At 41.9% G+C, this 27214-nt stretch overlaps 3 protein-coding genes across 6 annotated transcripts; 1 reads left to right on the top strand and 2 right to left on the bottom strand.

Moving 5' to 3' along the window:
* Positions 1-63: 63 nt before the first annotated feature.
* On the bottom strand, positions 64-5007 carry extl2 (exostosin-like glycosyltransferase 2). Its single transcript, XM_050033251.1, has 7 exons — positions 4868-5007; positions 4602-4671; positions 2562-3010; positions 2359-2429; positions 2096-2211; positions 1514-1973; positions 64-1369 (listed from the first exon to the last, which is right to left on the bottom strand). The coding sequence occupies exons 2-6, from the start codon at positions 4604-4606 to the stop codon at positions 1574-1576; spliced, it is 1041 nt and encodes a 346-aa protein (XP_049889208.1). The 5' UTR covers positions 4607-4671; positions 4868-5007; the 3' UTR covers positions 64-1369; positions 1514-1573.
* zgc:110366 (uncharacterized protein LOC550476 homolog) lies at positions 4607-9971 on the top strand. Of its 3 annotated transcripts, none has more exons than XM_050033253.1 (8): positions 4607-4897; positions 5241-5335; positions 6341-6589; positions 6781-6882; positions 6983-7074; positions 7334-7516; positions 7603-7662; positions 8803-9971. In XM_050033253.1, the coding sequence occupies exons 1-8, from the start codon at positions 4830-4832 to the stop codon at positions 8896-8898; spliced, it is 945 nt and encodes a 314-aa protein (XP_049889210.1). In that variant the 5' UTR covers positions 4607-4829; the 3' UTR covers positions 8899-9971. The 3 variants fall into 3 exon arrangements, with proteins under 3 accessions (XP_049889210.1, XP_049889211.1, XP_049889212.1); XM_050033254.1 differs by lacking the exon at positions 4607-4897 and adding an exon at positions 4973-5111 and having other exon boundaries at positions 8803-9966; XM_050033255.1 differs by lacking the exon at positions 4607-4897 and adding an exon at positions 5055-5156 and having other exon boundaries at positions 8803-9969.
* Positions 9972-10614: 643 nt separating this feature from the next.
* rc3h1b (ring finger and CCCH-type domains 1b) lies at positions 10615-26849 on the bottom strand. 2 transcript variants are annotated; one of them, XM_050033242.1, is made up of 20 exons: positions 26714-26849; positions 24948-25368; positions 23291-23411; positions 21942-22181; positions 21624-21799; positions 21162-21362; positions 20838-20970; positions 20351-20469; positions 19941-20053; positions 19581-19826; positions 18582-18796; positions 18059-18468; positions 17766-17924; positions 17456-17611; positions 16297-16519; positions 16113-16206; positions 15864-15954; positions 15341-15580; positions 14597-14700; positions 10615-14498 (listed from the first exon to the last, which is right to left on the bottom strand). In XM_050033242.1, exons 2-20 carry the CDS (start codon positions 25176-25178, stop codon positions 14342-14344), a joined length of 3429 nt encoding a protein of 1142 aa, XP_049889199.1. In that variant the 5' UTR covers positions 25179-25368; positions 26714-26849; the 3' UTR covers positions 10615-14341. The 2 variants fall into 2 exon arrangements, with proteins under 2 accessions (XP_049889199.1, XP_049889200.1); XM_050033243.1 differs by having other exon boundaries at positions 16113-16203.
* Between the last annotated feature and the right edge of the window lie 365 nt (positions 26850-27214).

The following is a 27214-nucleotide window of genomic DNA, read 5'->3' as shown; positions in this document are numbered from 1 at the left end:
TTGAAACAAGAACTTACCTCATGAGTCACTTGTGAATATGTCAAGTTTGTAAAAAAGAACACACTTTATTTTGATGTACAGTGAATTTCCAGCACATAAGTTTTATTTTGAAGTGCCATTTCCTGCTGTAGAGTGAGTGACTACTTAACAGAGACAGCAAACTAGCTCAACAACATGGCCAAATGCAAGTATGACACTGAATGTATTAAACTATGTGGACCTTGAACTAATGACTAAGGAGCAATCTGGACCCTGTGGCTGGACCAGTTGGGAACCACTGCTTTAGTGCGCCTGCTCTAAGGGCCATACTGTGTGGAAACAGTCCTGATCAACCCAGATGTATTATAACACCTAGATACCAGATCCCATGATGGCGATTACTCATACCAACATGCGGCCCACTGACTATGTGCAGTTGTGTTTCTGCCTGCAAGTTGCTGCTTGGCTCATTGACTCTTCATTGTGACATCATGGATTTTTAAAATTGCTTTTCTTAGCTCCAGGAAAGTTATACAAATGTAACCCCTCAATGGATCAAAAATTCCTGATAGAAAGACAGCAACTCGAATTACGTCACCCACCAGCTGGAGTGTTTATTGGTCTGGTACAGCGCAGTGCATTCTGGTAGTGGTAGTTTTCTACCTCTTGAGCAAAAGCGAACACCACAGCCCATGTTCTCTGTTTTCTCTGGTTATATAGCACCGATTTCAATAGCATCTTCGTCTTCCTACAGCATAGTAGCACAGTTTTATGAAAAGGCCATGTTTCCAGCAGTGAAATACGTCTTTAACAGATAATGTAATTATGAATTCATCCACAGATTATGTTCAGAGAAAAGGTGTTGGCTTTATTTAACTGAATCACATGATACAGTCTTACAAGCTTGACACCTGTACACACATTGTTAAATAAAAAAAGATTGTCTGCGCATGCATAGTACTGCACATAAAGCTTATGTTAGAATGTAATAATACCTGCAATAATTCTGCTTTATTCGCACTTTGGTGGGGACTCCTTTTTTGGCCAACTTCCAACAGTTATTTTAAGGTTGTAGGGACTGTACACAAGCCCACCAGAGAAATGACATGTTCTATACACAACCATAAATGTAGTATAACCAAAATTTAAGAGGCACAACATCACAGTTACAAACAAGGCAAAATGTCAAAGCTCGTCAAAGACTGGCACCTGCTGACTATAAAACAACGGCACTACAATCCACTGAGAGTTCATACTGACAGAAAGGCAGCTTTGGTCACAAACACAGATTACCTTATCAAATATGGACGTTTCATGAAACTGTGCCTTGTGTAGAGCAGTCTGATTGTCCAGAAAAGTCCATGATAGTCGTGCAGATGCCACGGTGAAACTGAAAAACAGAGATGAAAAGAGGAAAACACTGAGCAAGTAAACTTAAAGCAAACAAAAAAATGTGTCTGTGAAATTGAGCTTTAGTGTCAATCTAATCCTGAGCCCACACAAGTGATGTGTTATCCATCAAACACAGACTTACCAGGCTGTCACTTGAGTCTGTCATCTTTCAGTCCAAAACAGTCAGCACTGTGGCAGCACCTCAGCCTCTACTCTTGTGGTTAGCATAGCTGGGGAAGCCAAACTGGGAGACCATCAGGTTGGAGAAGCAGAGCGGCATGAGACCATAAATCTGTGTCAGCCTGTTGAGACAGTAGGATCTCTGAAGGAGGTGTTCAGGACGATGCCACATACCCTGGTACCCACTGCTGGCGTCCTTTTCCAGGTTGCGCATGTCCACAGGTTTGACAAAGACCCCAGAGGGTTTGTTAATACTGCCTGTGGAGTGTTTCCTTAAATATAGTGCTACGGCAAAGTTCGTAGCAATGTCGTCACAATTCTGTGTTTCATCCACCAGCGCGTGCACAGCTTGAGGTTGGTCCTGGAAGAGCTGCAGGTAGCGGCGGTGGAAGAAGGCAGCGCCAATTAAAACCATGGAGTATCTGCAGTGAGCGGATTAAGATAGAAGTATTAAAAAACAGCCCTTCACATCAAAGTAAAACCAAGACAGACAAGCAGCATGTGTGATACATTTGATGTGGAGCTTTACAAAAGCTCAACTTACTTGTCACCTCCTGCTGTTTCTGGGTCCTGCAGTTCAAAGCTGCCGTAACTGTACACTCCTCCTGGTGTTGAGACGTGTTTCCTTGGGACGAACCCGACAATCTGATCTGGAAATTGCTGCAAAACAGAACAGAGCAACTTATGCTGTCTTGGATGGTGCTGTACCACATGATGCTGATATGTTTTTTTATTGACATAATCAATTATCAAGTTAAACCCGAATGTAATTTAGACACAATATGTTAATCACTGTCATTGTATTACCTTCCAGACAGAGAAAGCAAAACTGATGTCAGGCACGCTGACCAGGGTGTCATCATCCAGCATCAGCACAGCTACGGATCAAAGCACAAATCAAACTACAATACACATTTTTTTAAACAGACAAAACACATAGGTTTAAATATACATTTTTAAAAGCACTAAGTCAAAGCATATACAATATGCAAGCTGACAGATATACTCACCATCAGTATCAATCTCAGGGAATGGCTGCAGTCTGTTGCGCATTAGATTGCTCGCCTGCTCCTTGAAGACCACAGGCACCGGATGAGGCCCCAAAGAGTTCCACAACTTCAGGGGTGTCTGCTCCCCAATGTTGTTCCACACTATGATAATCTGCTGAAGATGAGGCACTCCCTGGTAATGGTTTAAGAGTTTGAGCAAAATGTCTGTGCGGTTGTAAGTCTGGATGATGACAGTGAACCTCTGCTCCTCCTCTGTGTTGTCGTCACGGTGGACCTGTGCAAGATTCTCCTTTTGTGATGCTGCCCTGCGTAGCACCCCCAGGACACCGACACCTCTTTGGTCGTCAGCAGGGGGCAGCAGAGCGGTCAAAACTGCACCAACCAGGAGCAGCAGCAGGATTGGCCACACCAAATAGGCTCGCCTGAGGCCCATGCCACATCTGGGGACCCTGAACCACAGAGGCAGGACATCCTATTAGGATATACTCCAGGTTTTGTGCCTCCCCATTAGGATATCCCAGAACACCAATATTTAAAATAGATTTCCGTAGGGACTGTTCGTAATTCATGAAGCAGGGGAAAGGGACATCATGCCAAAAATACACTGTTTGCACGACATAACCAGATCCTGTACAAAACATTAAGTTCTGCACACCTGCATGCATGATAACAGTGAAAAACCAAGGTTTTTTTCAATGCCAGGATTTTGTTTTCAACTTCAAACCTTTAACTTTTAAACATCAAAGGGAAGGTTTTTAAAATCTAATAACGTTGACCATGCCAAGTGGATCCCCGAGGGGAAACTGTGATTTGTTACAGTCGCTCTGATGTAAAGAATAGAGAATTATAAGAAGTAAGAGTGAGAGTTTGAAATAGAAATATGTAAATATAAAGCAATGAAAATGAAAATTAGAATGTGCATCATGCTACAGTGTTTAACACTTAAGATACTGAAAATAAAATATATATTGTCACAGTGCTGAGGCTGTAAGTGTGAAATTTAAGTACAATATACCTCAGTAGAATAAAAAAGAATAGAATAAGAGTAAACATAAGAAATTATCTGCATGATGAAGTCGTATCCTGAAAAATATTGCACCGTTGATTGCAGCAGTTACATTATTGCACCAAATAGATAATTATAAATTATAAATGCAGTAGGTTTGTGTAGTCTTTTTAAGTTTTGTTGGTTTTGTGTGCTAGGACAGGTCGCTGTTATGCACCCATATTCCGCTGAAGTGCACAGCTTGTGTGATGATATAGCGATATGTAAGGGAGATTTGCATTTTGCTTAAGAAATTAGCAGTTTATTTTGGTGATAACTCTCACTCCTGTGCTGTGTGCTTGTTGTACTGGCTTAAAATAAGAAATATGGTTATTTATGGTGGTGGGAGGGTCATGCATTTCCCCCCAGTCACTCAGGGAGGCTCATGAAAAAATATAAATAGCTTTGGGAAGGGTCAAGAAAAAATACAAACAAACAAATAAAGCATGAAGTCACACCCCAGCCACACCCCTCCACTGTTAAGTAAAGAACAGTCCCTTAGGGTGGATTAGACACATGCTATGAAACAGGGAAGCATGGCTTTACACATAACTGTGATTTCTTTTGGTGTAAACACTTTAACTGGACACACTGGGGTCCATCAGAAAGTGATTAGATGTGTTACCACACTGAGGTGAAAGCTGTTGTTGATTAAAGGGGGTCAACATCTGGAGACAGCCCAAAAAAATCAGTAGGTTTAATTTCTTTAATTGAATCCCAGATTAAATGTCCTTTACGGGGACCCTGATCCCTGCCTACACCACTGCACATACTGCATTTGTCATGTAAGCACATCAAATTAGATATTAGCTGAACACAAATGCCTCATTGTATATGAAACCACTTCATGTTCAACATCTCAAGTAAGTATTATTTCTGTAGGTCAGCATAACGCCACACCTTGAGTTTAACCAACGGCCACATGATAGAGCTATTTAGTTACATTAAACGCATTAGAGAAAATGTTGTATTTCTGTCTATAAGTCAAAACTCACCTCATTTTGTTGACACTGCTCACAGTCCGTTTGCTTTACGCGGTCGCCATGTTGACTGTTACCAAAGAGCCTTAAAATGAAAGAGCTGTAACATTAGCTGCTACGTAGCCTGACTAACGGTTACAGCTCAAAAAAATAAATAAACGGTTGTATTGTAAGAAAACCTGCAAGTTGGCAACTACTTGAAAATGCGATTGATTTAACTTTTATGTACACATTTTCTACGATATGGTGTCGTGCGTCAGTTTTTACCACATATTTCGTACCGTTTGGAAACAGACGCCATCTTTGTTGGGGTAAGCTAACTGGTTAGCCATAGGCTTCAATGTCGCGTCGTGTGGTTTTCCGTTGGAGGCACATCTCCACCCACTCCAGAGATGCTAACGCCTTTGGGAAGAGGCACAAACAAAACTTCAGCAGTAAAACTTCATAAAATCTGATGTAATTGCTCACGGGGAAAACCCCAGCTACGCGTCCTTAGTGTTGCAGCACCGGAATAATTTGTAACTGGTATGTATTTTTATCACAAAGTAACGTTAGGCAGCTATTCGCAAAGTAAGCATGTGCAGCTGATTTTCAATAACGCGCAGGGACACAGATTTTCTTATACGATAGTGATAACACGTTTTTGTGATCCAGGTTGCTCAAGAGGAACATGACCTTTGCACCGGTGAAGCTGAGCTGTCCTACAGTCCCACTGTCCAATGGTCTGCAGATTCCAATATTGGGATTAGGTGCGTCTCATGAAAAGTGCACAAACACTGAATGATATGTCACTGTTTTTATTTATTTATTTATTCATTACATCAAATTATTTCTTCTAATGGGTCATTGTGGAGGACAAAACCCTGATGGAAAGCATGAATAATATGATTGTAATAATATATTGTACATTTTGCAAGTGATTTGAAAAATGTTAAATCAGCTGTGGCAGTTTGGTGTCCCATGAACACTGTTCCTGCCTGCATCTTACACCCTGCTATTATGTGCTGAACTGTCTCAGGAGCATCTTTGCACAGCCTGCACCTGGGGCCCTGTCTGCTGTGATAGACCCCTGCTTCTATTGATCTTGTACTTAGTGCCTGTTCCTGCGATGCCATGATTAGTGCTTCTGTCGGTCAGTCAAGCCACTGCAAGGATTTCTTGATGTCGGCTACTTCAATCTGTCAGTGGTACATGCCGTGCAGGGGCTTGTCCTTCCATGAGATACTCACTTAGCAGCTCATCTTTGGGGCCATCTTCCTGATGTATTCCTGGACCTTAGTTGTGTCATCCCGGACAGTGGCTCTGACGCTCAGCAGTCCTCTGCCCCCCACAGTCTGTCTCAGGGTGCTGGACATGGACTTCCATACATTGTGAGAAGCTTCCTTGTCTTGATCCTTCTGTGGGCAGCTTATTATACCAGCAGGTTATCTGATGACTGGCAGGGCGTACGTGTTGATGGCTTGGACCTTGTTCTTTCTGTTCAGCCGACTTTTCAGGACCTGCCTTGCTATGTGTGGGTATTTGGCTGTGACTGACTTCCTTGCGGCCTCCTCATTGTTCCCATTTGCTTGCGGGACCCCAAGGTATATGTAGCTGTCCTGAACATCTGCAATGCTGCCCTCTGGTAGTTCAAACCTCTCGGTCCTGATTGTCTTCTTATCACACTTATCCAGTCCAAATGACACACACATCACCTTTGAATAGATCTAAAGTGACATTGCTTTTTAACTGTCTGTATTTTCTCTCTACACCAGGCACATCCCATCATGGCGGATACTCTCATGATGCCGTTGTGTATGCACTCACTGAGTGTGGCGTGCACCACATCGACACAGCAAAGCACTACGGCTGTGAGGAGAAGCTGGGTTACGCGATAAGAGAAAGCGGGATACCACGAAGTGATCTGTGGGTCACCAATAAACTGTGGCCGGGGGACTATGGATACAAAGCTGCAAAGAAGGCCTGCCGTGACTCCTGTTCACAGATGGGGGTGGAATATTTCGGTATGGGTTGTGATTGATGAAGACATGTTAAACAGATATCTGTGTTATCAATGCAGTACTACCTAGAGATGTACAAACTTTCTCTAATATGATTGATCTTTGCTTCTCCATTATTCTGGCATTCTGAATTCCCCAACATTGTATGCAGTTTGTAGTCTTGCGTGAATTTATCACCTCTCCCTTTTTTATAGATCTGTATCTGATGCACTGGCCAGAGTCATTGCGACCTGGTTACTCCAACAGGGAGGTGAGAGCGGAGACCTGGAGAGCTTTGGAGGAACTCTATAAAGAAGGTACACAACATGAAAGATCATGTTGCAAAGATATGATGATCATGATATATACTGTCACAGAGTGGACATGCCATTGAGCTCTCTCTGTTTGTCACTACAGGGGTGTGCTCTGCTATTGGAGTGAGCAACTTCCTGGTTTGCCACCTGGAAGAGTTAAAGGAAGACTGCAGTGTTGTGCCACATGTTAACCAGGTAAGGTTTTTTTTCCAGAAGTGTTAGACTTAAAAAATCTTAAAAGGCATTAAATTAATTAATCTATAAATAAGATCTTAATTGGTATTACATTATCTTAAATCAGTTTCTAAAAAGTCCTAAAATGCTGAGACATGCATGAAGCTGACATATTTCTGTCTGAGAAGCCTCAAAAACATGAATGCTGGAGCATACAAGTAAAGTGTCTGCACACAGTACCTCGCCTATAATGTATCTTTAAAATGACATAACCCACCAGGTGGAGTACCATCCTTTCCAGCAGCCCAATCAGCTGATAAAATACTGTCGTCAGGAGGGAATTGTGTTTGAAGGATACAGTCCTCTGGCCAAGGGTCAAGCCCTCAGCAACCCAACCGTTCTACAGTTAGCAGAAAAACACGGACGCACACCTGCTCAGATCTGCATCCGCTGGAGCATTCAGGTTGGCACATCATTCTTCAGATATTTCCTGCTTTAACGCACATTTCTTTTTACCCATAATGCTTTGGTTTCTCTTCTGTTCCTTAGAATGGAGTTGTCACAATACCGAAATCAATCACAAAGAAGAGGATTCAGGAAAACTGTCAGGTGAGTTGGAAATGCATTTCACTGTCTTTTGCTTGATCATAAAAATGTGTTTTATAATAAATTAAGAAAGATTAAGAAACTTTGGTTATATTGTGATGGACAATTCAAGCAGGTATGACAAAAAAAAATGAGAAACACAGTAAAAGGTAAACACAAAATTAAAGGTCCAGTGTGTAGGTTTTAGGGAGATATATTTGCAGAAATGCAATATAACCTTAAAACAAGAATCATGTTCTCATTACCTTAGAATGAGCGTTTATCTCTACATAGGGAGCAGGTCCTCATCCACGGAGTCCGCCATTTTGCACTGCCATGTTTCTACAGTAGCCCAGAACAGACAAACCAAAGACTGGCTCCAGATAGGGTCTTTGTATTTTTGCATCAGTCACTGTAGTTAGCAGCTCCTCTGTGACAGGCAGCATCAGCAAAACACTGACTTATTAAAAAATTAAAAATTATTATTATTATTATGAGAAAATTGGCTTGATTTCCTATAAAAACATGGGAAGAAGGCAATGGAAGCTAAGAAATAAATAGAGAAATGACCTAGAAAGAGTGCTTAGAAATTCTAATAATTTTGTTACATAATTTTAAAATATAATAATAATACATAATAAATAATAAGGTAGTTTTTCCATAGCTTTTTTTCTTTTCCCCCTATTTTTTAAAAATAATTTTCTAATTTATTTATTTATTCATTTTTGCAATTTGTGGGACATTTCTCACCAAGTTGCTCATTGCCTTTTTGCCCATGTTTTTGAAAGAAATCACTCCAATTTGCTCAGGGTTCAAAGGCTTAAATACTTGCAAAAGGCATTTTGAAAGCAGCACAAGAAAGTGATGTTACTCCAGGTTTCAAAGCGTTAAGAAAAAAAAGCATCTACTCTGGGCCCAACATTAATTTTAAGGAACCAAGCAGGATGCTGCAGCGTAGCCCTGAAAAGAATCTGGCAACACATAGAGAAGCGAGGAGGCTGGTGCTCTGTCTCGCTGTATATGTCACATATGCAGTGTATCAGTGAGAGTGAGGTTAAGACATTCTATGACATGATTTAATGATATGTAGATTTTTTTGGTGAAGTTTAGTGAAAATCAGAAGCCAACACTAACTTACAACCTCCTTCTCCTCCACATACGAAGGTGTTTGGGTTCCAGCTGGAGGAATCAGACATGGCCGCTTTGGGAAGCTTGCACGATGGAAGACACGTGACTTGGGACCCAACAAACGTGGAGTAAAAATATGTGAGAGGAGTCAGTGTTTATCATGGACATTTGGTCAGTAATAGATGACTGAAGATATAATCTTGTGATTGTAATAAGATTTTAATTAACGCTTTGTTCATTAGTAGTGTGTCACACTTTGCCTGTAGGGAGACTCTACTACGATGTGAAGTTCATTCATCTCAGCTACCTCTTCTGGAAAAGATTAACAAACAGGCACGTGAACTCAGAAGGACCAAACAATTCACCTGTACTGTACTTTATATTAATATCTACTTATTTTTGTTTAATAATGCAAGAATGACTGCATGTTACAATCATAGGTTATATAAAAAAATGATTTTCATTCTAAATACTGAAAATTTGCCTTTGTTGAAATAAAGCTGTCACACTGAGAATGTGAAGGATTTTTAGGATTTCCTAACTCCTGGACTTACAGGCTTTAACAAAGGACCTGCATTAGATGAGGCTGAGTGGGCAGGGCACTTTAAACATATCCATTCATTGACTCAAAAGGCTGATGTGCAGGTATTATCTTAGGTACTGGTTTGACCCCCACCCAGTATCACTAATCCTGGCACCTCACAGTTTCACTGAGGAACAGCAGGATTTCAGTTTCTCTCCACTTTTTTCTGATGATTCAAAGTCCAGTTTGACCCACATCAGACAACATGTTGATGATGATTTTCAGTCTCTGACTTACCTGCAAGCTGTGTAAAAAAAGCAAATGGTTAAAATATTTCTGTAAAATAAACGAAATAAGAAAGGAAACATATATAGGTACAGCTCATATTACATAATTATACATTAATGGTCTTTTAGAAAGATACCACTTGCAACAAGAAGTCAAATCCACACTCAGACTTGGTGTGACCCCAACCATACTGCCCTGGGCCACAGGTGAGCTCTCGCCTTGCAGGTTGCTCTGGATCTGGTCTATTATGCAGAGGTGTGGACTCAAGTCAGACTTGAGTCACAAATTTGATGGCTTTACTCAAATTGACAATAAAAATTACTCTCCATTAGTCAGTCACTTAAAGGGACTGCACTTGTATAGCTCTTTTCTAGACTTCCGATCACTCAAAGCTCTTTTACACTACGTCACATTCACCCATTCACACACAGACACACACACACACACACACACTGGTGGCTGAGGCTACCACACATTGTGCCACCTGCTACTCAGTAACCATTCACACGCTTGCACACACAAATGGAACAGTCATCAGGAGCAATTTGGGGTTCAGTAACTTGCCCAGGTAGGTATACTTAAATATTCGGACTGGAGGAGTTGGGGATCGAACTGCCGATCTTTCGATTATCAATTAACAAATATTAAGGCCCTTAAAATGCGTAAGGCCACCCTTGAGTTGAGACTGTTTAATCAACTGCTGTTCACAAGGTCTAACATGAGCTATCAACCTCAAAGTGGGTTACTGAGGTGCCAATAAATTCAGTTCTGTGGTAGTTTCAAGGTTTGTCAGTGTTTAGTATGATTTGAAATCGTTGCCATTGACCAATAAAAACAATGTGGTTGACTTCATCAGTTTTTCATTAACTTGAAACACTGTTGCTTAGGTGTTATCTTATCTTAGGTTTAAATCTGTTGCACCTTTGACCACAGCCAGCGCTGATGTCAAGGTGTACTGACCACACCCTAAACAGGAATTACATCATTACAGAAAGGGGAGAAAGACATGTTAGAAATAAAAACAGCGACACAGATACTCAGAGTTAGCAATATCATTTAATCTTTTCCCCTCAGCTTAGAATCACTGTTGTACATAAGTTACACTTTGTTTTCTCAATTTCACAGGTTCATTTTTTTCTCTCTTCAAACTTCCAGTTTGACCTCCCTCTCGTATCAAACGAAAAAAAAAAGCAGATTGTATTATACAAAAATGCAAACCAATTTTCACACAGTGAATTCTCTTACAAAGTCATAAAATGGCGTAATAATGGCTACATCCACATTGGAGGAAGATAATTCTAGACATTCCTTAATGGAGTATAATATACATATAAAAACTTCTTTTTTCTTGCTGAAATCAAACCTGTACCTTAATTTAAGAGATATTTTACAAGGGAGTAATCATATAAAATAGCCATTTGCGAATTTCCCCAGAAAGTCAGGGAATAAAATGTGAGCCTCAAACAGCAGTAACAGAGTTCAGTGGTCAAGGGTGGGAGTGAAGGGGTTAACTGGTTATGTAAATGAGGGGTAGAGGCAGCAGTTCCACTCAGAAAACAAAAACACACAGGAGATTGAAATGAACATCTCTGCTATTTACTAATAGTAAACCACCCCATAAGTTATTGTATGTCAGTATGTCTGCTAAGCTAAAGGCGTTTTAGGCTCATTCAGACCTGCAGGGACCTATCACGTAGAATCAGCATGGTGATAGTTTTGGTTGACTTGCACGTAGAGATAGTGAGAAACAACATATTGAATGAACACCATGTGTTGCCAATTGATGGCATTTTAACAGCAGAATTACGCTGGTGGGCCATTTGTTGTAAATATTCGTCAAAGAAGAACAATGTCACTCAGATTCTCTCGTAGCTCAGGTCAGATGATGCATTAAAGACTGTAAGACTTGCAGGTCAGTAAATTCACTCAACTAGTGCAGAAACAAAAAAAGAAGAATGAAAAAAAGAAGTACAAACCAAGCTAGGTCAATAACATTTCCTTAAAAATAAAACACTTTTGATTCAAATCAGAGATTTGCATTATTGCATGTTGCTGTTCTACATGACACTTTCAAAACATGGTGTGTGTGTGTGTGTGTGGGGGGGGGTCTACTAGAGTCAATCTGTGTGACTCTAAATCATGCCAATTCTGTTTTAATTAATATTTTTGAGATCACCTCATGCTCCTGAAGCAGACATGGTAAAGGAGCACTGCAAGAGGATTTAAGGCCAACCTATCATCAGAGACTTCCTGAATATCCTCTTTGGGGCAGGGGTGGGAAAAACCCCCCAACACTTTTGTAATACCTCCAAACTATCACCCAGTACAGCACACTTTGAGGAAAAAAAAAACTTAGGGTACATTTTCTACAATACAATCTAGCACACACAAAACGTCTCCATAAATTTTCCAAAGTTACAGAATTTTGTCTTCTTCGGAAGCATAGTCTATAAAGAACATCTTTGTTTGAACACAAAAGATTAAGTGAACACACATCAATGCGCACAGAGGTCCTTCGTCTGGGAAAGGATAAAGTCTGTGTTGGCAACCAGTGGACAGAAAACAAATCAAACGACGAAAAGAAACAAAAACATTTTGCTGATTCTAAGTAGAGATCATTTAATATAAATGCTGAGCGAGTAAAATAAGAGGTGGCACATTAATAGTGCTTTAGTATATTAATGTATGTATACATACTCATATGTATAAGTGAGCTGTGTACCTAAACAATAAATGTAGCGAGGAGCAGCCAGAGGCTTGAAGTGTGGTAGGAAAAATTAAAACCAAAAAAAAAAATAGAAAGGAAAAACCCAAACATCCACTATCATGGCGCTGACAAATTGGAAGAGATGCTCATCAAACAACCCAGATGAGACACAAAACATTTGTGTCTGTATTTATTTGACTCATCAGTCATCAGGGATTTGTAAAACTGTCTCAGTGCCCCTCGTCTGACCGAAACCAAGGCTCGACGTTTAACGACTTTACCCAGAGCGTCTCTTTCTCTCAACCGTTCGCACACAAGGACTCACTCGCTCTCAGCGGAGCTTTGAAACTGTAGCCAATCATGCTAATTGTTTACAAAAGGCAAAGAGCTCTGTTGTAGAGCGTCAGCAGTAAACAATTAACATGACGGAGAAAGAGGAAAATTTAGTGGTAATGGTGGTGATGATGACATCGAGGTGTGAGAAGGAAAATGTGACAGTGAACAGAATATTGTAATACTCACCGATACAGATGCTTAAACACACTCAATGCGATATAGACTAACTTATCAAATCTGCTATCAGCGGACAGGTAGTTTTGAATGTTTGTTTTGTTACCCCTCAGATACTAACACTTGTTTCCTCAGCTGTAAACATGATTTCAAATGTACTGCGTAGCTAAAAACGCTACAACAATCTCCGTTCTAAGACTACAAATGATAAGTCTTTGTTTTGCTTGGAATCCATGATAGAGAAGAGGACACGCGTTCAGCTAAGCTCTATAAAGCCTTCACTAGGTAAGCCACACCCCCGAAATCGTAACAACGTAAAGCATGAAAAAATAAAACAAAAATTTAACAAAAAAACACAAGGGAAGGCAACTTCATAGAAGTTAGGAGAACAAATGACAAGATAATCCCAATGGGGAGGCCTTTTGTGTGGCCAGACGAGAAGCTCTGAGGAGGGAAATCCTTTGTTTTGTTTTTTACCCTACGTTATAAAGACGTTCACCTGACCCCTGAGGCAGAAAGACGTACTCTCTCTTGGCCCGATCGTGTACATTCACCCAAAACAAAAAATAAAAAAACACAAATTTTTTGAGCGTGCTGTGAAAAAATCTCACAACTTAATCGGCTAGGACTGAATGCAACCAAACCACATCAGGTCACACCACAACCGAGAGAAGCACACTGTAGATTCCCTTATAGAAAACATGTGGAAAGCTCGTTATCAAAAAGACTCGTTGCAATCTTTAAAACAGAATGCTTCAATTAAATATATAATATACTGCTTTCAAGTATGAAACAGACTTATGATGTGTTCATAAAATGCACTAATAAAATCATACTTCTTGTGGCAGGTGAGGACGTGCATGTGTTGCAAAAGGGATTTCTTGAACACCTTGCATCTCAGCTGAATACTGGTGGAATATCATACTGCTTTTCCCTCCTCAGACCATCTGCATCTGGGCAATCACTTTTTTTTTTTTTTACGATTCTGGGGTTGAGTACCAAGTGACATACTCCTGCTGTTTCGCACAACGCCTTCGTGGATCGTCAGATTGCAAGAGAAGTTAATGTGATAGTGCTTGTTAATCTGCCTCTCTGTATATAACCGTTCATCTGCATGTTTACTAGCACAACTAACCCAAACATCTCACACGGGGAGGATCAATCTACAACTTGACTTTTTGTGACTATTAAGGATGGAATAGGCCTGTCCTTTCTGAATGAAAATACAACTGTCAACACCACCACCATTTTCTCTTCTGATATATCTATTGTGAGCCTTGTTAATCTATAATCCCAGTACAAAACAAAAGAAGAAGAAGAAAAAATTAACACACACGAGAAATGTTATCATATGCTCTGGTTTCCAGGCAAGGAAAGTCATTAAAAAAAGCTCATTCACAGAACAAAAAGAAAGAAAATTCATATCACGGCAGATACTGCTCATCTTCTAAATAGAATGGGTGTATGTGTGCCTGTGCATGCTTTTCAATTGAGCATCTTGAGTGTGTGCGTGTGTGCATGTGTGTGTGTGTGTAAGTGTTTACTGCCTATGAGCAGGAATGGACGACACCATTCTTCTGCATTTCTGAGCCAGTGGCACCTGGGTCAGAGCACAGGCTCAACGCAGACGTCTTATTGGTCAGTGACAGCATGGACCCGCCCACTGCACTTTCTTGCAGACTGCTGGAGCCGTTCGACACCTCACTGATTACAGACAGAGAAAAAGACCCATGTTAGGAATACTGGGAAGATGTAGGCTTATGATGAAACATGTATATTTAGGGGGATAGGTATATACCCACCCAAGAGCCAGGGAGATTTCTTCCAGCTGAGTCTTGTGCTCTGGTTGTCCATTCTCTGCAGGTTTCATCTTGTACTGCTGAACATCATGGGCTACTTGGTTTTCCTGGTTTTGAGATAGACACAACATGCAAGAGAATGAGTCACTTGGGTCTTGACATTGTGCGTACGTGTTCTGATATCTCTACATGTTACTGTATAACGTTTATGTTTTTCATTGTGTGATTGTTTGGCTGTAGCTTTTTGTATGTTGCAGTCTTGGCCAGGTTTCCCTTGTAAAAGAGATTGGAGATCACAACAGGACTTACTTGGTTAAATATGAGTTTTATGAAGAAATAAACGAAAAGACCCCAGCTCAGAGTCCTGCACAGATCCAGTTTCAGAAACCCCATCTCAAACTGGAACCGTGATATGACCACATGACCTAATAGTTCCACAACCTGACTCATCTTGCCGATCCACATGTTCTTTTTTTTCACCCAGAACCAACCCGGAAAACAAGTAAGACAAAATACCAATACTCAGTAATTATCTTTTAAAACTTGAGCCACGGCCCTTATCATTAAGTGTTATTGTATGCATATATGCACTCGTCCTGGTGTTAAAAAATGTTTTATTGGCTGTATGGTGTTACCTACCTACTGGTTTTCATCAGTTATTTAGCCCCATGCCCTAACTTCTCTCAGCACACATGGTTAGACTGTTTCATCCCTTACTATTGCTCAACAGCCCACCCCCGCACTTACCAAAGCCATCTCTCGGGTCCTCTTGCCGATCTCTCTCTCCACCTGGTGGAGCTCCAGGCTTAGCTGTTCACTGGAGACAGCTGTTGAACTCGCTCCCCCTGCTGGCCACTTGGGCTGTTGCTGCTGCTGCTGTTGTGACTGCTGCTGCTGAGCCGCTGCTGCTTGGCCCTGGCTGGGCTGCACAGGCTGGCCCGCCAATGCACTGGCCTCCCGCTGCAGCAGCAAAGAGTTACTGGCAGCCTGTAATAGCGAGACAGGAAGTGAAGAGGCTGAGTGTGCAATTTGGAAATTTCTGTCAATCATCAGAAGAAATGAAGCGTGAAATGGAAAATCTGTTTTTGGAGAATTGTCATTTTAAGTGTCGACCATTTTAAATGTTAGCAAGGATATAAATACATAAGACATTAAATAATCTCCTCTGGAGTTTTGGAACAATTTTTAGTCTTATTAATCTTGTAGAATTCTTTAAAATCAAATTCTGTACTTTCCAGACCTCTTGGAGGTCCTCAGAGAGCATACATACCTCCATGCTTCGCATCTGGGTCTGTTGGTTGATCTGCTGGTTGACCTGCTGCAGCTCAATCTTTAACTGCTCTCTCTCTGCCATAGGCAGGCTGTGAGGAGTAAATACAGTAAGAAATGTATACAACTACTATAAACCGCAAATTTTCACTTTCATAATTGTGGTTCTGGTACTTCCCTAAAGCATGATTAGTATTATCATCATAAGAACATTAAACAAAAAGGAAAGGAAACCAAATGCAGGCCTCACCGCTCACTGAAGTGTCCCTGAGTGGAGGCGGCAGTTGGGTGGGAGGGGTATGAAGCTCCACCCCATCCTACATGGCTTCCATATGTGTATTCTGCTGTAGGCAAGGTGGTGAAATAGTTGTCAGAAATGTTTTCTTGACAAACTTTTGCAAAAATTCCACTGTGTTCTGCACATGGTTTCCCACCTGGCATGGCCATATGTTTAGAGCTTGGGTTCTGGGGAGTGGATGCCATAGCCTGCACAGGGCCTGTGGTCTGGTAGCCCGTCTTTGAGGTGCGGGAGATGGCCCCGAAGCGCGACACAGTGGGCTGGGGGCCAAAAGGGATAATGGGGTCATCGTCTTTGACTTCTGCACCCCTCCGAGGAGCCTCCAGAGACGGTTCCCTCAGACCCTTAGCCTCTGCGTTCTGACAGTCAAAGAGAAACAGAAAGGAATACAGAATAGGTTAGGATAGAGTTTTGAGAAAGAGGCAAGTTCAAACAAGATCAAATACCTCAGTAACTCGATTATATTTCACAGAAAAATTTGTCCATCAACACTGAATCTTTGAAGACAGAGCTACAATGTAGAGCTGTCGATCAGAAAAAAAGTCTTCAACCTATCAATTGGTTAACGGGACAAAAATGTACATAATCTCTAGATTAACTACATCGGCCACATTGCACTGATTGCACTCTAACTTATAATGTTGTGTGTCCACCCGTGTTTTTTTTCCTGAGGCCAGTCTTTTGAATTTGTTGCAGTGGGAGTGCAGAATATTTACATGATGCTACAAACGCCAGCAGCTTGACGAGGCAATGAGCATCTATTCTCTACTGAGAATCGCACATTTGGTGTTTGAAAATGTTCAATTTAGGGTAAAACCCTGCGCTCCTGACGGTCATTTTTTAGCCAGCCATCCAATCACAGTGGAGGAGGGGCGGGACAAATACCACAAAGACCAAATGTCACATCACTAAACAACAATAAGTAGAATTTGATACTGTTGGCCACATAGACTTTTATACTGCAATGGATATTCAGTATCATAGCAACCAGAAACAACCAAAGCGTCTCAGATGAAAAGCCTTTGCACCTCCCAAGCGCTCTAGTGTTCCCAGCTGGGTGTTATAGAAAAGCGCCTGGTGTTATTAACTGGGAAAAAAACGCTGTTGGTGGCCACATGGCCTTATGAAAGTTCCTGCCAGAGATTGTTTGACTGAAGAAAATTTGGTCGGACAAGAGCATACAGACCAACAAATCAAGCAACTGACCAGAAGGTATCACAACAATGTATAATTTTTCAACCCTGAATGGGAAAATACTGACGTGGTTACTAACAGGGTTATCCATCTGAACTCACCATCATGTCCATGGTACCAGGCACCATAACGTCTTTGGGTTTGGCGTCCTTTGTGCCAATGTAGGAGCCGATGGTCTCACAAGACCAGGGAGAGTACTGCCCTGCATAGTCAGGCTCTCTGCATTTCACCATGGTTTTGGAGCTCTCCTCGCCATACTGCAGGCACAGAACATACAGAGAGAGAGTGCTGTCACTAATACTAACATGTACTCATAGTTTTTATATATTAAAATCAAATGCATCAAATCTTATAGTTTAATGCCTGTGTATGAACAGTGTCAGGGGCGTATGAAATTCCCATAGTGCTAACCTCTGGGGGGTAGTCGCTGGGGAAGGGATGAGGCAGAGTGGGGGAGGCGGCGAATGGAGGAGGGGAGATGACCTTCCTTTCCTCCAGCTGGGATAACAGCTCCTGTCGACGTCGGTGCAGGTAGTCCAGGCTGGGCTGTGAACCACTATATGATGGCCCCTAAGACACACACAGAGAAATGTTACTGGTGAACTGATTTATTTATTTATTTATTTTAGTGTTTGAAACAAGGCTGGCATCGCAAAGTGTTAAAGGCAAACAGCTAAAATAAAGAACAATCCAAACAAACTCACCCTGACGTAAGCCCTCATGGGTGGAGGCTGGGCACTGGGTGTGTAGTAGCCATCTGGTGGGTATCTATCACGTGTACTGGGCTCCTGGTGGTAAAGCGAGTTAGCCTGTCCTGCTGACTGTGGGGGAATATCCAGAGGTGCGGGACTCATTCTGACCAGGCCATCCCTCTGTGATGGGTAAGGCTGTGGGGGAGGTGGTGGGCCAGTGTAGGTCCCGTGGCGACCTCGGTCATGGTGAGGAGGGTGAGGGTAAGAGAAAGGTGGACCAGAGTGAGGGGCCTGGTAGGAGCGCTCTGGAGGGCCGTAGCCAGGGTAGGGGTCCTGGTAAGGTGGTCCTGACTCACTGGGGGGAGGAGGGTTACGCATGTAATCCCGAGGGACGTACTGTGGTGGCTGTTGGTACGGGTACCCTGAGGAATAAATAGCAAATAATTATTAGTATCACTTCCCTAAATTATTTACGAGTTTCATCAGTCACACACACAGAGGCCCACTATGTATCATTCAGTTTACTCCACCCTACCTGTGGGGTACTGTGGGGGCTCATATTGAGAAGCAGAAGGTGGTGGGCGAGTGTCGTAGCACATCTCAGGGAGCTGTGGCTGGGGGTACACCGGTGAACCTCTGGCTACCACAGGCATGTGCTTCACCCCAGAGAGGTGGTCCACTGGCATCCTTGGGTGGGCCATGGCATGAGGTGGCAAAGGCATACCAGGTTTGGTCAGCACAGGGTCCAGGCTGTGGGAATAAATGTAAATGAATGAATTAAAGAAAACACAACAGGCTGATAGTAAATGATTCATACAAGTATGTCAATTAATAACTATTACATGCCATAGAGTTCCCAGAGTCTGCAATGTTACCTACTGAGTAATCATCAACCTGCAGACAGGTTTCTTCCGTCCTACACCTGTCGTTCAAATATTATTCTATAGATTCAACAATGATATGCTCCCTCTCCTCTGCAGACTGACACACCATGTGTCAACAGTGACCTATAGCGACTCAATACAGTCCAGTGTTTGCACTTGGCAGAGCTGTGAACAATTTGAACTGATAGAAAGGCTAACTGATTGTGCATACACATACAATCTTAATAAATGCTCAAGTAAGAGGAGATATCAGCACTTGAAAAAATATAAATATTAATTTCTAACTTAACACTTCCTGTTTCCGTAATAAAATAAAAGCCCTCTGACAATGTTTCTGTGGACAGTATCGCTGCATGGCTCCATAAATGAGTGGAGTTGATTGAGGAAATACAGTAACCATAGCAGCAGGCAGCTCTGCCACAGAACAGCAGCAGCAAGGTAGCCACCATGCACCGCTTAAGCAGGCAGTGTGGCCTGGGTGTAACCCTGCTCTGTGAAATATCCTCCAGGTAATGTAATTCATAACAAGAGAGAAGAAAAACTGCAATCAGCTGGTGTCCATCAGAGGGGAACTCTGTTGACTTCATGGCATGCAGTTGCCTATTCTTTGGTTGCCAATCAATACAATGAAGAGAAAATCCTATACTCACGGATCAGGTGGTGATCCTGGGGCACTGGGACTCCCTCCGTCCATCTTCATGGGTTTGCGCAACAGTTCATATGGGACTGTGTCGGTGCCGCGGGCAATGAGCTGGGGCAAAGAGGGTCCACCACTGCCGTTGGTGAGGGGTGAAGGCTTCCGGGTCACTGCTACATCAAGAGGAAGGCCCTCATCTGGCATGAGCCCTCCAGAGCCAGGGAGGCGAGCTGCCAGACGCTTATTCATCTTACGATACCTGGCAAACATACAACACAGTGCAAAATGTATAAGAAACGCTGGGTTGTGGGAAACGGTTTCATTTCAACTGCAATATCTGATTTAAATGCTACATATTATTTGTCAGACTCACTTCTCCAGTTCTTCCTGAGAATGAGCAAAGGTGCAGCTGGCTCCACGAGGACAGCCTCCCTTCTGCTTCATGTCACGACACATGTATGTCTTGTACTTGCTGTGCTGAGGAGGCTGAAGGGAGACAGCAAGTGTTATTGAAATGGAGAACACAACTGTTTGTGATATTATGGTAGAACCTGATTAAAGGATGTTGCCTAGCTCAACGACAAGCAGAACTTAGCACTCAATAGCAGTGATATTTAACATTACAGTCAGAGCTAGGTGATACTAACAGCTTGTCTTGTATTTCTACAAGTGATGAACAACATTATGATGATGGTAGGATCTCCCATGTGTGTAACTTGGATTTATTAAGCAACATACACCAAAGGGAACCAGCTCTTTTTGTGGTCCAATGGATAAACTGACCTGTTGAGGGTCAGCTCCCTTCTTGCTGTGGTTCTGGATGAAGTCCACCAGGCCATGCACCACTGTTTTGACTGCTACTAACCCTTTCTCAAGCTGCTCCCATGTGGGAGGGGGAGCATCTGGGGAAACAAACGGAGATGAGAAAAACAGACTTAAATTCACAGTAATTATTTGTCTCATACTAAAACACAAAGATTCTTATGGGAACCCCACAAATAAATCTAATATATAGGGAACAAGTTTTAAGTTTAACTGTAATGCAACATCTAGAGTCTAGCCAAGACATATCCGAATATATAACTGCTTGTTTTAAAACCCAACTTGTTAGACAAGATATACCAGGATAATACAAAAGCTGTCAGAGAGAGAGAAGGTTGAGAAGATGCAAAGGTTACTGTTTGGATTCCAACCTGTGACACTGAATGTAACTGACATACTCCTTAAGTTACTACAAAACCAAGACTCTTGAAGTGTGTGTGTTTCTTACCAGGACTTGGATCAATGTTGGCCAGTAGTTCTAGGTGGGGCCGCAGCCTGTTGAGGTTGGCTGGGTCTCCAGTCCTCTGAAGCGCAATCGTCAGCTCCTGGACACTCTGAGCAAAAGACGCTGGGGTCTGCAGCTATGTCAGAAACAGTTAAGTAAATGCGTTGGTACATTTATGGCAGATTTATGCGAGGACATGCTTTAAGATAAGGAGCTTAGAGACAGCAGATTATATTAAAAAAAAAATCACTAAATATGCCTACACGTACCATGATGCAGAAACAAGCATATTCATACAGACAAAACTCATTCACTTCTCTCACCCACCTTATCTATGATAGACTGCATGTGTGACTTGTGAGATTGATCTCCATATAACAGAGAGGACCACTGGTCAGGTGCGATGCGCAGCCCACCCTCCATGGCAATCTGAACTATCTGAGAGTCGTGCTCACGCCGCAGAGCCTCGTAAGTACGGAACTCCTCTTTCAGCTGCATCAGGGATGAGTCTTCATCACGTTTGGTCACCTAGGTAGTCAGAGAGAAAGAAGGAAAGAGTGTTTGGCTCCTTCTGTAGAGAGCTTTTTATGAATTGCACAACATATTGATGGCTGACAGGAAACATAAAATCTCCACTGGGGAACTACACTAAACAATATTTGTATGATATGATGATAATATGAGTATTTAGGCAATAGGCCCTGCTGTGGAGCAGCACCACATGATGTATTGCAACAACATTTTTAAAAATGTTTGAAAAGTTCTTTTGGCTCTCGGTCAGTGACATACCTTGAAGCAGGAGGCCCGGTAGAGGAGCTGCACCACATGGCCTATGCTAGTCTTAGAGGCCTGTGGGAAACGTGGCTCAAGCCTCTGGACTACAAAAAGAACCAACACCTTCCTGGACAGTGCAGAGCCATCCTCTAGAGCGAGAAGGACCAACTTTAGAGCTTCCTCCTGCATGGCTGGGGGGGGGGGGGGGGGGAAACACAAACATAAAAGCCATGAGTAAAAGTGGACTGCCAAAAGCCAAAATTTACAGAGGAAATACAAACTGCTTCTTCTTAATGTGCTTGTCTCACTTTGCAGGTGATGGAAACTACCTACCTGGGCCTAGAAACTGACATCCTCGCGCACGCACGGCGGCCCACAGATTGGAGGAGAGCTGCTGTGGATTCTGGTGCTGCAAGATGAGTTCTGTGACGGTTCGCTCACCCAGAGAGCGGGCAGCTCTCATGGCTCTCACTCGGCCCTCCTCCTCCACCAGCTGGCAGTGGACCAGAGTTACCAGTTTCCTCTGCATGGGTCGACTCAGCATGCTCTGGGCCGTGCTGCTCAGACCCACACCTGGTGAGAGATTAGACATAACAACTGGTAAACCCAAGGGACATATACTAAGATACCAACTTAAAACTAATACAGCCAAATACAATGGCCCTGCAATAAATCCTACCTTTACAAAGGGCGTGATGTTTAGTTGTTAACTGTTTCAGAGAGCTGCCTGTTCAACTTTATGATCATTTTGGAGGATGTAGTTGCACCTCTACATCGAAAGAATTAAACATGGCTACTTCCCCTTTGAAAAGTCCTCTCTTGCAGTAACATCACATAAATCCAAGAGTTGAAAAATGTTTAACTTTGGGTAAAACGCAAATAAAAGAGACATGTTAATATACCGTAAGCTACATATTAATATACATTTCCTCGCCTACAAAATAAACGCACATGGAATAATACTTAACATTCAAGCAGGTTTGTCAGGGATTGATACATTTTAAATTAAGTGTATGTTTAAGTTCATAGGATTTAGCATTTCAAACTATTTCCTTATATTCAAATATACTACAATACCAAATTTACCTGAATTATGCTGTTAAAAAGCCCATTTCATCAGTTTCAATGACAAATATATTCTGATCCAATAGTTTTAAGGTTAATCAAGCAATCTCTATTTCTCTCTATTAATCAATCAATCAATCTGGGACATCTAATTATTACTGTGGCCAATGATGAATTAAGGAAATTGCTTAAAATTTGCAGCACGAATGTAAACAGTACATTTACTGCAGTTTTAATGTGATTTTATAACTGAACAAACTGATTTAATGACCTAGTGATGTCTAAAATGTTATTCCCTTTGGAAATTACTGATTACGTTTTTAAACAAATATAAAATCTTTGTTTTCTGCAAATTATTTGTTTTCTACCCCTTTCTTGTTCCTTTCATGACACTGACATGCAAACAAACATTTCTGAAAAGGGAACAAGGCAACGTCCATCATCATTCACCCAGAAGCAGGATTTTCACATCTGAAACAACTTCAATGCCAAGAATATTGAGTACTGGATTTCCCGTGTTTCACTTAAAGGCAGCACGAGTGTCAACAGATCATGATAAAGGTAAACCAAACCACAAAGGTAATAAGCATGTGTTTGTGTGTGTGTATGTTAAGCACCTCTGGTGTTGCTGAGAGGTTTGAGGTAGAGGGCCAGCTCCTCCACACACTGCCTGGCCTCCTCATAATGCTGCGAGTCCTCTGGACTGGTAATCAAGGCAACTGGCTGAGCCTTAGGAACCTGCGGCATGACACACAGAGGAAAAGAATTAGGACAACCCATAGCAATAGCTGAAGCCTTTTAGTACAATCATATCCCAACAATGATGTAGTGTGCGTAGTGGAACGGATAATCACCAGCTCGATTCACTGTCTAATTCATTGGCTTAAACAGCCAAACACAACTAGGGTGTGTCAATTCATATTAAAATACCTCTTTGTGTGTATAAGCAGAGTGTATTTGGGCAGAGAAGTGACAAAGTGAAATGGTGTTTGGGCTGTAAAACTCTAGTCTCTAGTCAGCACATACTATCGACTGAAACAAAGCCAGAAATGTAGAATAAAGGCCATCCCTTTATTTATACTGATCTGTCAAGTGCAGTGAAACACGTCATGCAACTACCGTGTCCTTAGAAGCTCTTTTGTAACAACTCCCTTATTATCCCATTAGACACATGGTGACTACTAGAGTGTGCTTCACTAATAGTCTTGTTTTCCCTGGACCTTGCTTACACTACAATCAGATCAAGGAAATATGACTGACAGGAAAATCTATAACTCACATTTTGAGAATCTGTGCATTGCACTGAAGGCGTATGCTCTATTCTCTGTACATTATAGCTTGTTGAAATGCACCTATCCCAGACAATGCTAATAAACACTATTTGAAAGAGAACAGTGACACTGATAAGAAGCATTTCTCATCATGTTCGTATTTTCACGCTCAGGCTGTGCGATATCACACTTTGGAGCAGGCACACTTTCCAAGCTTTGCAATGGCCGATTTAAATAGCCATCTGGGATCCAACGAAACTATCAAGAAACCATCATTATACCATCTTCACTTTAGACCCTTTGCTTTGATAGTGACCAAAACAATTTGCAGCTCTGGGGCATTATCTATGATAAATTAGGTCATTTTCATGAACGACAATGGTACAGAACTATAATAACAACTTCTATTTTTATCTGTGATATTCTTTTGATTGTACATTGTACCCTACTAATCCGTAGAAGCACAGATAAGATTACGGTAATGCAAACAAAGATGAAAATATGCCAGGCACTCAGCTAAGAGACAAGACATCACAGTTGTTGCTTTATGTCAGACACTCAACAAGCTCATAGTTGATACACTGACCTCACCCATTATTACACAGTATATCTAGAAACTTTGCCACAAAGCCAAAACACCATTAGCTCTGCCTCACCCTGTCAGTCAAACACCGCCTCAGAGAAATATAGCATCACTGATTGTGCCAGCACTCAGTAAACCAGCAGATTTAAAGCCATTGCTCAATGATTGGAGTATGACTCATACAGGAATCTCCAAGTTATGTGCAACGCTCTAATATAATACCTAAATGGCAATTACTGGAAACATTATACTGTCAAGACAAGAATGGTAACTTAAAATGCTCCATTACTCAAACACATCCATAAGTGGTTATCCTTCATCACAGGGTTACATCAATAAGGGCCCTGCATGAATGTTGTCAACACAGGATGTCTCTCATGAATTTCCAAATAAGTGTACAAACACAAACAAGACTCTTACCTGGCCTCCCACCAGCTGCAACAGGGCTGTGTTGACAGGTAGCTGCTCGATGTCTGTACTAATGGCTGTCTGGTCAAAGGGACAGGCCTTTCGGTGCAACTTGTTCAGGCACATCTTGCAGACAGTATGTCCACAGCCCAAGCTGATGGGCCGGCGAACAGTCTCCTCAAATGTCTGTGTGCAGATTGGGCACAGCAGGAACTCGGTCCATTGTGGTGCTTGCACTGGCATGGTTATATGTTGATGGGACGAGGGTGTGTAAATATATGTAAGCTTTAACACAGAAAAAAAATCTAATAATAATAATAATAATATATATATATGGAAGATTCCACTGGAATCAAGATTTTTTCTTCCGAACTCAATTGTTCTTAAATGTCCTCACACATTGTGGATTTTGGATCACATCGCGTGATGAATACTGGAAAAGAGAAAGAGAAAGACAGTTAAAATTGCGCAAACATTCATCAATTAAAACCGTTTTGCATACAAGTCAAAAAGTAGCTTGTTCGTCCTTTATATCGTACATTCAAAATAGCATCTAAGTGCGGTAACAAAACATGGCTGTGCTTTGTTATGAGTGCATCTGTATCTGAAAAATGCATTAAAGCTAATGGGATGACAAAATAGGTTTCTCGTGGGACTGCTGATACACTGCTCCACTAAAATGACAAAATCTATAATTTAAAGTCTATTTGGCTTTGATTGCTGGCCAGTATGTGGTGTTCGGTCGCAACACAAAACAAAAAAACAACAAAAAAACGACATGACACCGCACATATTTGTAGGATACAGAGGAAACAAGCGACGGAGAAGGATCAAAACAACTGCCGTGTGGCCTACTTAGAGAAGCTGGTAACCACTGTGACTATGGACAAAGGGTCCTGAAGAAGCTAACAACCAAGTCCCTCTGCGCTATCTAACTTGATACGAGGCTAGCGTTTGCTAATAGAGTTGAAAACCATTACGCTACAGACAACCTCATTATTGGTCAAAGAGTTAACTCTGGTGGCTGTAATCTTATTTACTGTTTGGTTAACATTAAACACCCATAACTGTCTTATCTGATATGGGGCAATACGTTAGCTAGCTAACGTTAATTGTAGTAACGTTAGCTTACTGTTAGCAAGCTAAGCTAAGGGTGGCTAGTTTGCTCGCATGGCTAGCGAGCAAACGTCGTCAGATTAAAAAATAATAGTAATAACCTAAGATTCATTGTCGGTTATTAGTGATACAGTCATTATTCGGATTGTAGCAGGGGTGAAGAATAAAACACACTGCCGAGAACATTAATTATCATATCGTGTATTAGTCAAGGAAACGATAGCTAGAGAAGAACCACAGTGACACTGAAAAGTGGAGCCATTTGACTTGCAACAGCGAGATTATGTAACGCTAGCATCTGAAACTACCCAGCAACCCAACTGCTTTGAAAATGTATTCGATTTCACCAGGCACGGTCATTTAATTGACTTCACAACGTTTAGACTCACGCTAGGATCGTGTTTTCACCGCATTTAGAGAGACAGCTAACACAAATACTCTTCTCGTAATTACTCGCCTGAGCACAGAAGGCTAACAGCCTAGCGAACAAACCATACTCCTCCCTCTGCTAGCCGTTAGCTTGTCAGCTAACGTTAGCTACCTTTCGTGTTAGCAACAACTAACCATAGCTATGCGTCATAAATGTGCCTAAAACAAAACGTGCAACGTCTACCGCCACCTTCCACCGGGACAAATATACAATTATTGTCGATACTACTCACTCATTCCAAAAGACTTGGAAGATTTTCATCTTTCTTTAGGAAATAGTTGCGATATTTTCTTGCCATGTCGACTGTGCAGCTTAGCTGCTGCCGAGGTTTTGGGAGGGTGTCAACTCGACAACAGACTAGCTAGCCGGTTACAGCTAGCTGGGCAAGAAGTGTGTATGTGCGCGTGTGCGTGCTTGCGTGCGCGTGTGTATGTGTATATGTTCTAATGGCGCCCTCTGCTGACGGTGCACCGCACGCACAGCCACAACACAAAACTGAGCAGCGTTTGTCAGATCACATCTGGGGATTGTGACAACTGGCAAGCAGAACATTGTCCCAATTAGGGTGACAGTGCACGAGGGCATATGTTTGTGCGCACACGCGTCTATGAAAACAGAAAGGGATAGAAGGAGAGGGAGCTGGGATGAGCTGAGACAGAGGGAGGGATCAGCTGTATTGACAAATAAGAATCAGTTGTTTTTATGATGCAAAATTAGGCCTATATTCTCCAAA

The sequence above is a fragment of the Epinephelus moara genome, chromosome 21, assembly GCF_006386435.1.
Source record: "Epinephelus moara isolate mb chromosome 21, YSFRI_EMoa_1.0, whole genome shotgun sequence".
Taxonomy (NCBI): domain Eukaryota; kingdom Metazoa; phylum Chordata; class Actinopteri; order Perciformes; family Serranidae; genus Epinephelus; species Epinephelus moara.
Note: the sequence above shows the minus strand (reverse complement) of the source record. Positions and strands in the feature narration are given on the sequence as shown.

Excerpts from the sequence above, each read along its gene's own strand:
- extl2 (XM_050033251.1), bottom strand. Across the intron at positions 2,430-2,561 it reads CCCTGAGATTGATACTGATG|CTGTGCTGATGCTGGATGAT; the intron begins GTGAGTATATCT and ends TTTGATCCGTAG. Across the intron at positions 2,212-2,358 it reads TTGCTTTCTCTGTCTGGAAG|CAATTTCCAGATCAGATTGT; the intron begins GTAATACAATGA and ends TCTGTTTTGCAG.
- zgc:110366 (XM_050033253.1), top strand. The coding sequence starts at position 4,830 with ATGGTGTCGTGCGTCAGTTTTTACCACATATTTCGTACCGTTTGGAAA. Across the intron at positions 5,336-6,340 it reads GATTCCAATATTGGGATTAG|GCACATCCCATCATGGCGGA; the intron begins GTGCGTCTCATG and ends TCTCTACACCAG. Across the intron at positions 7,075-7,333 it reads TTGTGCCACATGTTAACCAG|GTGGAGTACCATCCTTTCCA; the intron begins GTAAGGTTTTTT and ends ATAACCCACCAG.
- rc3h1b (XM_050033242.1), bottom strand. The coding sequence starts at position 25,178 with ATGCCAGTGCAAGCACCACAATGGACCGAGTTCCTGCTGTGCCCAATC. Across the intron at positions 18,797-19,580 it reads CCAGGATCACCACCTGATCC|CCTGGACCCTGTGCTGACCA; the intron begins GTGAGTATAGGA and ends TTATTCCCACAG. Across the intron at positions 15,955-16,112 it reads CAGGGACACTTCAGTGAGCG|CCTGCCTATGGCAGAGAGAG; the intron begins GTGAGGCCTGCA and ends TACTCCTCACAG.